Source organism: Prinia subflava, chromosome Z (genome assembly GCF_021018805.1).
Source record: "Prinia subflava isolate CZ2003 ecotype Zambia chromosome Z, Cam_Psub_1.2, whole genome shotgun sequence".
Taxonomy (NCBI): Eukaryota; Metazoa; Chordata; class Aves; order Passeriformes; family Cisticolidae; genus Prinia; species Prinia subflava.
The window spans coordinates 94,724,777-94,740,087 of NC_086283.1; the positions used below are offsets into that span (position 1 = coordinate 94,724,777).

A 15,311-nucleotide genomic window follows, 5' to 3' on the forward strand; every position below is an offset into this window, starting at 1 on the left:
AAAATTCTGAACTTTTTTTTTTTGTTAACTAAATTTCATATTCTCTGAACTATAAATTTGGTCAGTGTAGCCATTTCTACAAGAGTAAGAAAGGGCGTGAGATTTAGAGAAAACATGACACAGGAAGAGGATAGCAATAGTATTTTGTTCATATGATATCCAAGTCCAGTACTTTCGGGATAAAGGCTTTTCTGGACATTAGATGTGTAAAGGTGAGATTTGGTGAGGAGAACCACATGGTGGAAGCAGGAAGAGTCTCCTGAGGATCACACAGAGATGAAAAGGTGGATGTTTATCAATACTGTCCGTGGCTTTTTATGTCTGACTAAAGTACCAGGTCAAAACTTCTTTCTTGTCTCTGAAGACAGACATTAGTTCCACAAAATGTATGCGTTTGGCACCTGTAACTGACTTGAAGCAAAAATTTAAATGTATTTGTTTCTGCACTCATGTCAGAATCACGGCTGGCTTGAATTCCCCCAGAGAAATTATTTTTATACGGATGTAGTATGTAAGTATGCATACATTAAGCAAGAATCAATGTGCACAGGGGTAAATTACTCTGAAAATATTATCCTGAGGGATCTGCAAAGCATGGGAAGCAGAAGAACATTTTTCATTGCTGATTTTTTACTTTACTAAAAAGCTATACAGAGCTTATCTGGTGATCTAGATAGTTCCAGAGTTTTGATCTACTAAATAGCTTTACTAATGATAGAATGTTCAAAATCAGGAATGGTGTGCCCTTTCAAAATACTGCATGTGAAGCAGTGTGCTTCATTTTCTTAGAGGCCAATAGACTCATGTAATTGACAATTTTGAAATCCTTATAGTAACAGCAGTATGATTTGATAGATATTTGAAGGAAGTATTCTGTAATACAGGACTTGTGTATGACAAGGAAAATTATAATAAAGCAAGAATTCAGATTTAATTAACTGATAAGGGCTGTTTACATTAGGCCAAATATTTTAAAAAATAGGAACTATTTCCAACAGTATTTTGTAAGTTTAAATGAACTTTACAAAGGTGTTAGCTTACATTTTAGTTTCTGGTAATAAGAATTACTGAAGAGCAAGAGACAGTTTCTAAATCCCATATATATATGAAATGGCTGTTAATAAGATCTGTGTGTCTAACTAAATCAGCAAATTTTTATTTCAGATGATGCAAAGGATACTGATTCGTTATCAGATGAAGCTACCCACAATAGTAATCAAAATAACAGCAACTGTTCCTCTCCTTCTCGAATGTCAGATTCTGTTTCCTTAAATACTGACAGTAGTCAAGATATTTCTCTCTGTTCTCCTGACAAAGAAACACACGCTGCTGTTTTATCCAAAATCAGGTTTGTAAGATACTGTGGACCACTAAGAAAACACATTAGAAAAATGTTACTTCATATTTTATATGGTGTTCCTTCCTTTAATTAATTACAATTTATTTTAATTTCCTTTAATCCTTCCTTCCTTTAATTAAATAAATATTTAAAATGTCAGTGTTTTATAATAAGGTTAATAATGTTCTCTTAAAGTTCTTTAAAAAAAAACTTTCAGAGATTAACTTTAGTGTACAATACATGATTGTAATTTCTCTTGGTAATAGAGTTGTAAGTTTCTATCCCTACAAAATACATCAGTATACCATTTAAAAAGCTTTGTGTATTTATTTGTTTAATTTTGAAAATCAATTTCATTGCTAGCATGACTATTAAGGGTTCTTAAAAATGTAAAAAGAATGGAATTACAGGACATCTAGGGGTTTTTAGTTAAAAAGTGCCATTTTCCACAAAAACTGCTAATACAAACAAAAAATTGTCCAAAAAAAAAATTAAAAGAAATTAATTTAAAAACGTAGGTCATTGTCACTTTGTACTTCTTAACACTTTTGAACTGTTTTTAATTATTCTTAAGTTTAAACAAACTTCTGAAGCCACGTGACATACAAACATTGCCCAGATGAGCTCTGTGTATAACATACTCATTCAATATAAGATAGCAACTCATAAATCTGTTTCTTTGTCTTGTTTTGTATGTTAAGCATGATTGCATATTAATGGTAATCTTTTTTCTAAAATTATTTTTAGAGAAATACATTTGTTCTTAGGAGAATTTCTTTAAGAGCCATCTTTTTTTTCTTCTAGGCAAGAAGACGAAAATTTGAATAATCTTTTGCAAAATGGAGGAGAACTAAGCATTACAGTGGAAGAAAAACTAAATGTGCAAGAGAAGGTTACAAATTTGTCCGAATATGAATTGAACATTGAAGAAAGATTAGGCCTAATAGGAAAAGGTGTTGATCTCAGCACTCCTATGGAGGAGTCTCACAAATTAGACCAAATAAACATGAATATCAATAAACTGGTTAGTGAAGAGGCAGTGCCAGTTCCTGTAGAAAAGTTAGAAACGCAGAAAATGGTTTCAGTCATGGGCTTTTTGAATAACAACGCAAAAGAAGAAAGCGAGCACTTGGAAAATGGAAATAAATATCATATAAATAAAGTAAACGGACATGCTGAGGAAACAGCACAGTCTCCCAGTAAAGACAAACTAGCAAAAAGCACTACAGCTGATGGGGATTCTGCTGAGCTGTCTGTTTCTAGAAGCACTGAAGATCTGTCCCCACAGAGAAGCGGTCCTGTGATGAAATCTCACAGCATCACAAGTATGGACAGTGGTGGGCTGAAAATCTATGACACTGTAAATGAGAATGGATCCCAACAGCCCAACTCAGTGGTAAAATCAGGATCTGATACCGCAGATGGAAAAAACATAGTCCGAAGTAAATCTGCTACGCTTCTCTACGATCAGCCTTTACAGGTTTTTCCTGGGTCATCGTCATCATCTGATTTAGTGTCTTCGACAAAAACGGTGTTCAAGTTTGACTCAAATCACAATCCTGAAGGTGCTAGTGTAGTGAGGGGGTCCGTGACAGGCGGTGCACAGATGCTCTGTGCTCCCCAGTATAATATTCAGTACAGCAGCAGTGCAGCAGCAAAAGATGTCTTGTGGCCCCAGAAGCAAAACACCCAAGTAGAACAAGGCACTTTACCTCCTTCACGTCTGCTTAGGTCTGACAGCACGGAAACTCCCAGCTATGTAAAGCATTCTGGCAACATGAATTTCTCCAACCACAACAACGTCCGGGCCAGCGCCGTGTACAGCACGCACCAGCGGATGGCCGGGAGACACGCAGACCTGTGGGCTGTCCCACCGGGAGCAGCCAGGCACACCCTCCAAAGGCAGAGCAGCGTATCTTCCACAGCTTCCGTAAACATTGGGGATAGCGGGCCCTCCAGACGAGCCCAGGTTCCCGAAGGGGACTACCTGACCTACCGAGATTTGCATTCGCTGGGCAGAGCGGCGGCGGTGCTGCCGGGGCAGCAGAGGCCCCTCTCGGCGCGGACGTACAGCATGGACGGGCCCGGCGCGCCGCGGCCGCAGAGCGCCCGCCCGGCCGTCAGCGAGATCCCGGAGAGAACCATGTCCGTCAGCGACTTCAACTACTCCCGGACCAGCCCCTCCAAGAGAGCCAACCCCAGGGTGAGCTCCGAGCACTCCCTGTTGGACCCCGCCGGGAAAACTAAAGTCCCCCATGACTGGAGGGAACAGGTGCTGCGACACATTGAGGCTAAAAAGCTAGAGAAGGTAAGAGCAATGATTCTATTTTTTTTTCTGTCACCTAGATATGGAATAAGATACTCTGTGTTGAACAGCTTTTAATTACTGGTGAAAATCTAATTTTCTCTAATGTAAATGTGTTCGTGATGACTGAGAAACACTCAGATGATAGACTGTATATGAAAAAAAAAAAGGTGCTGTTGTTTTTACATCATACTTGCCAGCTTAGCCAAATTACTTTTTAATACATTAAGTAATCTCATACAGACCCGCTGGACAGCAAGGCCAGCTCTTTTAAGTTAGGTCATTTTTATTGTAGTTTTGTAGTCACAGTTTACTAAATTATTCCCTTACACTTCCTGATCTTTCTGTTCTGCCTTTCTTTTACCCTATTTCTTCTCTTCAAGAACAAGGAAAAAGAAAATCAGTGAAATCTATTTAGAAATATAGGTCTTCAGCTTTAGTTGCTGAAGAATTCAAAAGCTGTAATTACCATGTATTTGCCTCCAAGCTAGTTATCTTTTGAAGTTGGGTATCTGACAGATTGTTGAATGAATATTTATTGCTTGCTGTGAGATGAGAACACTTAAAAATCTTGTTCATTTCAGAAAAATCACAGTAGGTTTTGATATAAGTAGAGATGATGAACAGGATTCTTTATGTACTGTAAATGCCGTCAAGAATTTGAGCTGATACGTAGAGCTGAACAATTACATATCCTCAAAGAATTTGAGTAGAGCCTGGAAGAGTGTAATCTGTGCTGTCCAGCTAACCCAGCTGAAAATATCATCTAAAAATGGCTTGAATGTCATTAGCCAGATCACATTTCTTTGGAAGGGAATTGAGTAAAATATTCAAATGACATTTTGATTATGCCAGCTAGGTGGATTTTGTATTTTAGTTTCTTTTCTAAGAACATAGTTTGCTTTGTAATTATTATGGTAAATACTTGAATATCTGAGATGGCTAGGGAAATTTAATTGGAGATGGTTGGAGAAATTACTTTCAACTATGATTTTTCTTCAGAAATCCCAGTATTTGGAGGGATGGGTTTGCTTTTTGGTTTTGGGGAGGTCTTTTTGGTTGGATTTTTTGTTTCAAGTTGCATAAAATCTGGTGGCAGAGGGGTGGGTTTCCTTTTTTCTAGAAACCTGCACAATAACTGCACATACTCTTCTGATCCAGGCGATTGCTGCAACAGGAGGTGTCTTAGGGTAGTACTGTTGTGTGGGGGACCCCATGTCCTACAAGAAGGTCACTAAACTCACCATGTTCCAACTCTTAATAAAATGTGCACTCCCTCATTTTCCATTCTCCTGGATGGATGTATCACATTTGGCATGAAATAACAAGAGAAGCAAAAAATACCATCAATCCCTGAGTACAGAGGGAAGCAGAACTTGAGTGTTTGTTTACAACTTGTTCATTGGCATGGTAGGAACAGTGTTTATTGCAGCAGTGATGCCTGTTTGGGTCTGCAGCAGTGTAGGCACCTTCACTTAAATGGCACTGACTGCCTGACTTGATTCCCTTTTTATCTGGCAATACTTTCCATTATGCTTTATAGGTAAACTTTAATTTTTCCTCCTAGACTATGATGAGGAATAGGTGTGCATTTCATTTAACAGATCTTTTAAGTCTGTTTTTTATGTTTATTTTGTTCTGGCCTTGAAGTGTTTCAAAGTAGCCTTTGCTTAACCATCTGAGACTTATATATGGGTTTAAAAGTGAGTGTGTATATTGAATTGTCTACCTGATATTCTTTAGGATATTACCAATTTAAAAAGAAAAATCTGAATTGTCAAAAATATAGATACAATCCTGCATGGCAGCTGGCAGATATGATAATGTGGAAATTCTGGGAATTAACTGAGTATTTCTTAGTTTATTTTAAATAACGGCTTCGGTATTTCTGTTTGTAATTAAAAATTAGCCAACTGGTGAGGGTGTTTTATTTATAAAGCAGATTGCTGAAATGTTTTGAAATCTGAAAAAAAATTCCAGTAGTTACCAGAACTCATTTAAGTAACAAATTCAATTACAGAGCTTTATAAAAGGAACATTTATTGGAAACTTGACAAAGCTTTCATGGATTTAAAATGGCAATTCATTTTTCTAAAAACATAGGCTACAACACTGAAACAAACACATATACAAAATTAAGCATTGTGATGAATATTTAATACCTATTTTCTTGACCAATATAGGTTGATAATATTACTTTTGCTGTGACTCTACTGTTATTGAATTTAATCATGTTTATCATTTCTGTCCCTACAGACAGAAATGCTTATTAGGAAGGAGGGTGTAGTGGTCTTTTGGGGATTGGTGTTTTGTTGGTTGTTGGTTTGGTTGGTTGTTTTTTTTCTTTCCCCAAGCTCCTGAAAGACATGTTAATTGTGTTTTTATAACATTAAGTAACTGCAGAGAGAGGGAGGAGTGAACACATCTAAATTTGTCCAACAGTGTCTGCTTGTTGGACAAATTGGAGAAACTAGTTCCTTACTTATTAGCCCTTTTTACCTAATATAGATGGGAAAAACTTTAGAGGAGCTTAATTTGCGTTAGCAAAGATACAGACTAGTTTTAAGTCTAGCCGAAATTAATATCAATAGGTTCCAGCCAAATATCCAGCATTTGTAATACCTTTAATAAGCTGTAAGGGTCCTGGTATGGGCTATTCACTTATGAGTTGGATTTGAGCTCCTTGTGGGCCCCTTCAGACTCAGAACATTGTGTTTCTGTGAAATGTAGAGAGTAACTAAAATTACCCATCTGGGTGAATGAAGGTGCAAATAATTCATGAGACTATTCGTAAATAGAAATTTTGCATATATTAGAAGAAACAATTTTCTTGCCTGATGAAAAGCATATTTTATTGGGGGATACAGGACTTATTTAAATGTCAAACTGCTCCCTAGTGGTTGCATACATCAGACATTGGAAAGCATGCAGTCAGTTCAGCCCCACCCCCAACGTCATAAATTTAGTGCACAGCGAGTTTTAAAAACCGTAATGTTTTTCAGCATATTTTCCTTTTTGAGTGTGACATACCTGTTTCACTACCAGGTATGTTACAATAGGCTCTTACAGTGCTCCTGTTGGCTTTTATTTAGGAATATAAACTAAAGTAGCGTCTGTCTGAAAACACTAGTGTCACACACTTTAATGTGTGGTAGAGGAATTTCTCATCCATTAATTGCAGTAAGAAATATCTGCAACAGTTACCTGCAAATATCTATTACCTGACCGTGCTGAGCATACAAAATCAGTTACTGCCCCTGATTCTCCTTCCCTTGCATACGTTGTATTTTCCTTTTCTTCTTGTTGCGGATCACGTGAGAGTTCATTAGATGTGTGTTTGCTTTCATTTTAATTTCACCTGAAATTAAGTGCTCTGTTTTTTATCTACTTTATCTGCTTTTTATCTAAAATGGAGAGCTTTCAGAGGAGAGATCATAGTTCCTACTTTTGTTTTCTTAAAGTTGTCAGTCTGCAGTGCCTTCCTAAATGAAATATGTTAAATTGTTTCAGTACTGATACAGAATTGCCATTTTAATCAAAATATGAAACTTTTTCTTCAACTTTTTTTTTTATGCCACATACCTAACCTGCAAAAATATTTTAATTGATATGGCCTCAGATTTTTTTCTCTAGTTAAACTTGCTTCAGTGTGTCAGGGATGGTGACTTCAGTGACTCTGTGCATACATAAAATAAAACGCTTAAGTGTTTATAAGATCATAACTTGAAGAATATTTTTACGTAGTTACATATCCTGATAAATCACAGGAGTATTATCTATTTAGTACTTGTTAATTTTACATTTTGATTTCATTTATTACTTTTTCTCCTTTTTGAATGGACTTCTGAACCATCAATGTGTTATAATGATATTTTGTAGAGCTCAGAAGTCAAACCACCACACTTTAAATGGAATAAAATTCTTGTGCATTTGGTATGTAAACAGCAAAAGTCCTAAATCTGCAAATATTTTCTGACAGTAGAATTTAAATTATGTGTAATTTTTTCCTTATGTAACTCTTCAATAGGAAGAGTCTGTTATGTTTGTTTTGTGGATAGTGCGAATGAAAACTGAAGGGATTTTCAGACACTTAATACTGTCTGAAAGGATGACTTATGTCCACCTTTACCCTGCAGTTGATTCTAGGTAATGTTAAATAAATCAATAAATAAATATGACTGATATTTAGGCTCAGGAAAGGTACCAGTTAAGGCCATTTCAATATAAGTAGAATATCAAGTCTTGTTCCCTGCAGATATTGAAATTATTAGTTCCTCTTCTATGCCCAAATTTCACTGATTATCATGACAGACTCCAACCAGTCTTAAAATTAGAATATTATTCCATATAAATTTCCCTAAATAAATTCCACTACTTATTTTCTTGCACCTCAGTAAATGCATTAAGGCATTTCAATTCCCAAGTCACACCCTTTTGGAGTCTGAAGTGTTTATTCTTTTGTAAGCTGCAAAAGGGAGTGTATGTTTTGGCTTTTAAAATTAAAAGGAAAATACAAGTAAACCCCAGGATTATGCTTCTAGTCACCTGTATCTAAACTGATTCCATTAGAGGCTGATTTGACTACAAATTGTTATGAGTATGATGAACATCCTAATTATTACTTAGTACAAAGCCATGTTTTGTTGATGTATTGTAGTTCCTAATATGGACTATTGATGACTGAATAACTGATTTCTAGAAAAGATCTATTAAATTAAATATAAATATAAACTAAACAATATATTAAATATATAGTAAAAAATATACTGAAACATGACATTTCTTAGTGTATATGAGTTTAGAATAACTGAAATAATTCTTCTCAATCCTTAAATATTTGAATTATTATTTTGCAGGCCATTATGCCTTAAGACACAGTAACAAACCAATTGACTAATGGAGTTGGTACTTAGAATTAACAATCATACTTAGTGTGAAATTTAGATCATGTATTTATTCTGTATTCAGTTGTCAGTAATTTGGAGTGAAAATCAGGGGGGTTAATGGCATCATATTCAGATTTCAGAAAGTGTATTCTCTGGTTCAGCAGTCTTCAGGAATTTTTCTAGGAAGTGTACAGCCTTCAGCATTCTCATATTGAGAAACAAAATTAACAGGAATGCTGTTCACACTCCAAATGCATCAGTTTCTCTCTTCCCAACTAAAAATGGTTTTTGTTTTGTCCATAGGGATCTCTTCTTGTGTTAAACTAAAACATTCTTACAAGACCATGTAATTTTTAATAGTAATTATTTTGTACTGTTTGTACAGCTTCTGGGTTCCTTCTAATTTAGTGTTGAGGGGCTGTGCTCATGTAGAAAAGGAGAGTAATGGTGTTTGCAGTGTTCTCAACTCTTCCCTACATCAACTGCACAATCATTTTTTGTGCTTTTGGAAAAAGTTGCTTACAAGAAAGAAAATTCTATAAACCCTTGGAGTTCATATTCTCAGATTATGTAGTCATACCTTTAAACTCACTTAACTGGAATCTCAGTTCCTGATGTACCAGTTCATACCTCTGCAAATTGTAGGAAAGTTCTCTGTCTCAATTGCAGATCTGTCTTAGATTTTAAATCCAAATTTGCATTGTCACGTGTCTCTTTGGTCACACAGATTGTCGCTATTTATTGACCATCTGTTTGTCTGAGAATGAATCCAGTGGATGTAGGGGTCTTTACAGTAGGATGGTTTGCTAGAGACACGTTGAAGAGAGAACTTTTTAGTCCTGCCATGCATTCCTTCTATTTCTATTAGTCCTTCTGCCACTTAGAGAGAGAGGATGGAGAGTATAGGAGCCTCTGAGAGCTTCTTGTAAGGAAATTTCAAGGGGTTGCCTGTAGTGGTGGGGCAAGAAGACCACCTGGTTAATTATAGCCACTGTTCTGAGAAGAGTAGTCAGAGGATGGTTTGAGGCACTAAGAAGCTAAAAAAGAAAATTGGCTTTTTGGCATTTTTACCTGGGTGTTTGACCTGAAATTGAGAGAAGCAGTAAGCTCAGATTGAATGGCTTATGAATGTAGATTTAAATGCTAAGAACAGTCTTCCTCTCCCAAGGAAGGGAAACATCTGCACATTTGTCTGGAAGCTTGAAAAGTCCATTGGCTAGAGAACAGGGAAGGTGTAAAAGAGAAACGTGAAGAATGCTGACGGTGTCATTGAGACAGAGATTATCTGAGAATTTTGGCCAAGATAGCACCAGTATTGTCAGTAAATACTGTTCTTCAAGGGAGTTTCCAGTGACTGTGCTACCAGGACATCTGGGGAATATGAGTATGCAGAGGCATATGGCTTTGATTATTAAACTAGTTTTAGTTGCACAAGATGAAGCTAGGACAAAAGACCAGATGTTAGCCTGTGGACTAGTGCCTATTTTCAGAATCAGATTAGTATACATAGTTAACAGGCAAATGCCAAAATGTATTTATTCATGTAAGAATTGTTACAGTGTCTGAGTCAAATTTTACCTATTTTGAACATTTAACGTGGAAAAGTTAAAAGCTTTACACAAAACAACTTTGAATTTGCTGGGTTTTGGTGCTTTGTGGTGTATCTTTTTCCTACAATAGTATTTTTTCATGGGGTTATTACATTTTCAAGGTAGCATTGTATCAGGTGGCCCATGGACAATTTTCTGTTTCTTCCTTTGTGCTTTCTACTTTGTTTTGTTCTTAAAGACCGTGGTGGCAGGATGATAATATCTCTTGCTTTCATCTTGTTATCCTTGCCAGTATTGCAGGGGTCAAGTTTGCAAGATAATGAAGCTTAAACCCAAACCACTGTCACATCTGTCCTTGAGGTCACATTACCTCAAGGTTTGATTGCCTATATTAGCAAAGGGGTAGTCTCAGTTTTGTTCAAGCCTCTTCCTTTAAATGAGGCTTTTCCACATTCTTGAGTGAAGTATTACTGGAATGCACTGTGGGTATTATCAGCGTGGTTAGAGCAAGAAAATCCAGTCAGTCAAATCTCTGTAAATTTTTGTTTGTACTTTACTGGTAGTGTGGGGTGTGGGGGATGAGACAAAATAGTAAGATGTAATTAGATAGATTTCCACAAGTGTTTTACCTGACTACCTCTTTTCTCTTCCTATGACATATTTGATATGTTGTAAAAATAATGAAAACCTGAACATTTTTTAAGCACCTTTGTTGTTTCTTTGGGCACTTGAATATTTCAATCACTTTATTTACATGTAATTCTGCATGTGATTGCATGCTGATTTACAGTAAATAAAGGTAAATAGGGTCACTGAGTTGTGTTTATACATCACGGTGGTACTGTTCTTGCATGGTTTTTATCTTGCATGACAATGGAATATGTTTGTATTACATGTATAACATGTCTCGTGGTTTATGCATGCTGCACTAATCTCTGTGTTAAATCTGTCCCCTCTTTATTCAGAGCATGCTGTCTCGGTCCTTTAATTCCAATTATGCTGCAGTTAGCAGCTTTCACTATGGCAGCTCTAGGGATCTGCATGGCAGCCAGGGTAGTGTTGCCTTGAGTGTTGCAGACGGAAGAGGTTCTGGTGTGCACGTTGTTCGAGTGAGTACCTACAGGAGGCTCTTGCACTGTATAGAGGGGGAAAGAATAAACTGTAAGGGGTCCTTAAATTGATAGAGTTAGCCTTTTACATATGCACAATGCTTTAATAAAAAGAATATCATTTATATGCTGAATTTTTTTTAGGCATTAAATATTTTGCCTTCATTTTATATGCTGTAAACTTACTGCAGGGCTTTTCAGTTTAATGTTGTGAAGTTGAGTTCTCTAACTGGCTTTGTAGATGGCTGCACATATGTGAAATCTGGTTTCATTGCACCTTTGTGATCAAAAGATTACAATTCTGAATTCAAACTGGGCTGATAAAGTTTGAACAAAATCTTACTATTCCTCCCCCAAACCAAATCCTGATCATATAAGATATGATCATGTACTGTAAGATACGGTAGGCGTTCAAGCAAATTCATAGTCAGAAAATATGAGGAAATTAGAGTGATGTTATGGCATTCATAGTGACCAGGATAAAGAACAGAAGACTTCCTTGAATCTTTCAATAGTTAGCCCCTAGGATTTGTTAATTAATTTACTGCTGATAAAAGACACCTCTACAGTTGCGAGACTTGTAAATGTCCATCAATATTTTATGGGTGTATGGTGTCTTGGTTAGAGAGAGTTTCTGCATAAATAATGTCCTAGTTAATCAAAAATGATAAAGAATGATAAAGCCCTTAAAATGTTTTATCCTGAGCTTCTTTTGAGAATGTTTTAGTTTTAATTATATCAAGACAGTTGTCTTTACTGCCTCTTTCTGTTTAAAGCATCCCCAGGCTGCTGCTCCAGGAGACCAATGCCAGGATGAAGTATTCATTTCGGGACAGCAGAATTATTCATCTGCCACGCTTAGTCTCAAAGATGTTCCTCCAGACAGCATCAAAAAAACAGCTGGGCAGGTAATTATCTGCGTGACAACACGGATAGGACATTATTTGCTGTTTTTCATAAGGCTGTATTTTTTATTAGCAGTAGAAACTTACGTTGTCATAGCAGTTGGAACTGGGTGTCTTTAAAATGTAATACACAGGCTTCAAAAAGCTGGCATAAATGAAATAGCTCTTCTTTTTGGAAGACAAAACAGTTGACTGTATGAAGAAAGAGAGTTCTTGTTTTTCTTCAGTAGGTGCTTTGAAAGAATAAATTTACAGCCAAACAAGTACTTGCAAGTGAAAACTGGAATATGGTATATGATTTCAGAAAAGTAACATGAAGCTGATTAAACCTTTTAAAGAACAAACTTGAAATCTGTTGTGATGAAATTATGATGATAGACCAGAATTAGTAGGAGACACTCTGTATTCACCTCTAGGCACCATCTCTAGAGGCGGGTCTTACTACCACGACACAAAATGGATTCTTATAAACTATTATGATGCAGAAGTTGATTTTATTCTCACACCTTCAGGAATTCCAGTTGCATTTCTGCAGACAGTGTATATAGGGAACTTGCATAGCTGTGGATACATTTTACCTATATAACCTCTGGTAACAAAAGAAGTTTCCTGTCATACTTCCAAGTTTTCAGATAAGGCAATGGAAAATTGTGTAAATGAAATGCATGTGATCTGTAAACAATCTGAAAATGTATGATATACACACATTATCATTTCTCAGAATCAGTCTGACATAAACTCAGCAGAGCAGATTCTGATGTGTCCATTCACATAGCATGGTTACAGGTTAAAATCTGCACACTTCAGTTTCTTGTAATACTGAGAGGGTATTTTAATATCCTTGTATCCCGTAACTAATGTGATAATGGTGGCAGCCCAATCTCAAGCATATAGCATTTTTGGAATCATACAGATGAAGCAGTGACTAGTTAGGAAGGTAAGAGCATGAGGTGTATTGGCAAGGGGTTAAAAGAGGCTGCCCATCTCAACACAGTTTCACTAAGAAAACCCTGCTACCTCCAGCATCATTCCTGGTGACACGGTTGGAAAGCACTGTATGTCTGGACAGTTGTGTACCTCACTGCTGCTTGTCACTGATACACCCATCAATCAATTACATATGCATTGACAAAAGAGTAACATTTGTTGGAAATAGTACAATGTTGGTATTAAAATCTTGAGCTTGAGTGCGAACTTGCTGAGGGAGTTTTTTGTGGTCACCATAAGATGCTTGGGGAGCATGTAGTCTGCTAGCTGGGGCTGGGGGGAATTTTGTGTATGTGTGTAATCTGTTGGAAATTGTTACAAAATCTCTTAAATTTTTTGCAAGAAAAGCACAGACTATAATGATATCAATCAAGTGTCAGTACTATCAGTTGCACTGCTACAAAATAATGTTTGGGAAAACTCAATGGAAAAAACAAGTCCTAAAAGCAAAGGCTGTATAATTTGTGCTAATAAATTAGCAGCTTGGACTAGTTTTTTGTTTTTCAAATTGTTCAGTAGGTCAGAGCTGATAACTACAAACAAAATGGATATAATTGTACACGATCCAGAAGAGTACTTTTAGTAATTTTGCTGAAAATTAAGACCAGTCACATATGAGAATTATTGAATTAATAAAGCAAGAAATGAGGATTGCTGCTTATAAAATGTATGACCCTGAGTATTCATGTTTTTTCAGATGCCCTTAACAAATGGACAAATGTGCCAGCCTCAGAGACTTCCAGCAAACTACAGCCAAGTCCATCATCTCCCTCCTCAATCATCAGTCGCAAGACATCCATCTAGAGAGCAATTAATTGATTATCTGATGTTGAAAGTTGCCCACCAACCTCCATATACCCAGTCCCAGTGCTCTCCCAGACAAAGCCACGAGTTGGCAAAGCAAGAGGTAAGAGTAAAATCTGACAGATGCTACATCTGTCAGTCAGAGACATATCATCCTCCACAGATAGTGACTGAAACAATACAGGGATTTATCTACAGCAAAAGATGTTATCTCAGAGCAATTCTACTCCTCAAAGCACACATCTCTTCCAGTTTTGAAAGAAATGTGGTAGAATTTTAACTGAATGTAAACTTCAACTTGCATATTTTTACTGAGCTAAAAATTAATTTCTCAACTCAATTTACTTATTTCAACTTAATTATTTAGCTAGTAACTGAGGAAAACAGGAAGTCATATTACAACGTAGAGTACTTTGCACCTGGAATGGTTAAAAAACCTACAAGTGCAGAAATGTGTCCATAAGCAAAATATCCGTAAGTAAAAATACATAAAAATGTTTAAGCAGTCTGATGCATGCTGATAATTATCAGTTTTATTTAAGATAGACATATAGAAATATAGTATATTTATAAGTATATTAGAAATTCTTATAACATTTAATAATTCTTTCATTGATTGATTGAGTGTTTTTGAGAAAATCCTGGTAACTACATTTTCACTCTGTGCTAGAATGAGAATGTCCACTTCCTGTGTAAAATGAGTTTTTTATTCAACTCTTCTAGCAAGAGAAAGAAGACAGAGTCTTGGCTATGTAGAACTTGCAGTAAAAGTAGGAATGAGGTTTGATTTTCAAAATTTATCTAGAGGTAGCAAAGAAGCAGGAGGAACAGATTCTTTCACATCAGCATGTATATTTGCTGGGGGCATTAAAGTAACCTACATAATATCAAAATATCTCTGAATTTAAAACCCATGTGAATTATGATTATAATAATAGTGGTATTGGAGTAAAACTTAGGTACAATGATACATGATGTTTTCATATTGCAATCTTATTCTGCATTAATATTATGAAATACAATACTATGTTGGCCTGGTTTTTAATTTTTTCTTTCATTTTAAAGCTTTTATTCACCTGAATTCCTTAGTAATAGTTTCATTACAGTAGCTTTGAATGTAGATTTTCAGCCAGTTCATCTAACTTTGATTGTAATTACTTAGATTCGAGTGAGAGTTGACAAGGATCCAGAACTTGGATTTAGTATATCAGGAGGAGTTGGAGGTAGAGGAAATCCATTCAGACCAGAAGATGATGTAAGTATTTTGTAGTAATGCTTCTTAAAAGTGTTCTGATCTATGATGTTTCTCATGTTCAGCAATGAGAGAAAAGAAGATACATATACTTCCCAAACCACTGCCTTCAGCACTGTAAGGGAGAAAATTGGGCAAATGATGTAGAAAATCAAGGTTGTAGGTGGTCACAGT

At 36.2% G+C, this 15,311-nt stretch overlaps 1 protein-coding gene across 6 annotated transcripts in view; it reads left to right on the forward strand.

Annotated features, from left to right (window-relative positions):
• ERBIN (erbb2 interacting protein) overlaps positions 1-15,311 on the forward strand; it is a 117,132-nt gene that overhangs the window by 95,569 nt on the left and 6,252 nt on the right. For 4 of the 6 annotated variants that reach the window (XM_063423957.1, XM_063423954.1, XM_063423956.1 and 1 more), the window contains 6 exons: positions 1,165-1,348; positions 2,144-3,647; positions 11,046-11,189; positions 11,966-12,097; positions 13,779-13,988; positions 15,048-15,140. In XM_063423957.1, the coding sequence (XP_063280027.1) occupies positions 1,165-1,348; positions 2,144-3,647; positions 11,046-11,189; positions 11,966-12,097; positions 13,779-13,988; positions 15,048-15,140 (2,267 nt within the window). The remainder of the gene's footprint in view (positions 1-1,164; positions 1,349-2,143; positions 3,648-11,045; positions 11,190-11,965; positions 12,098-13,778; positions 13,989-15,047; positions 15,141-15,311) is intronic. The other 2 variants (XM_063423958.1, XM_063423960.1) reach the window with 1 other exon arrangement.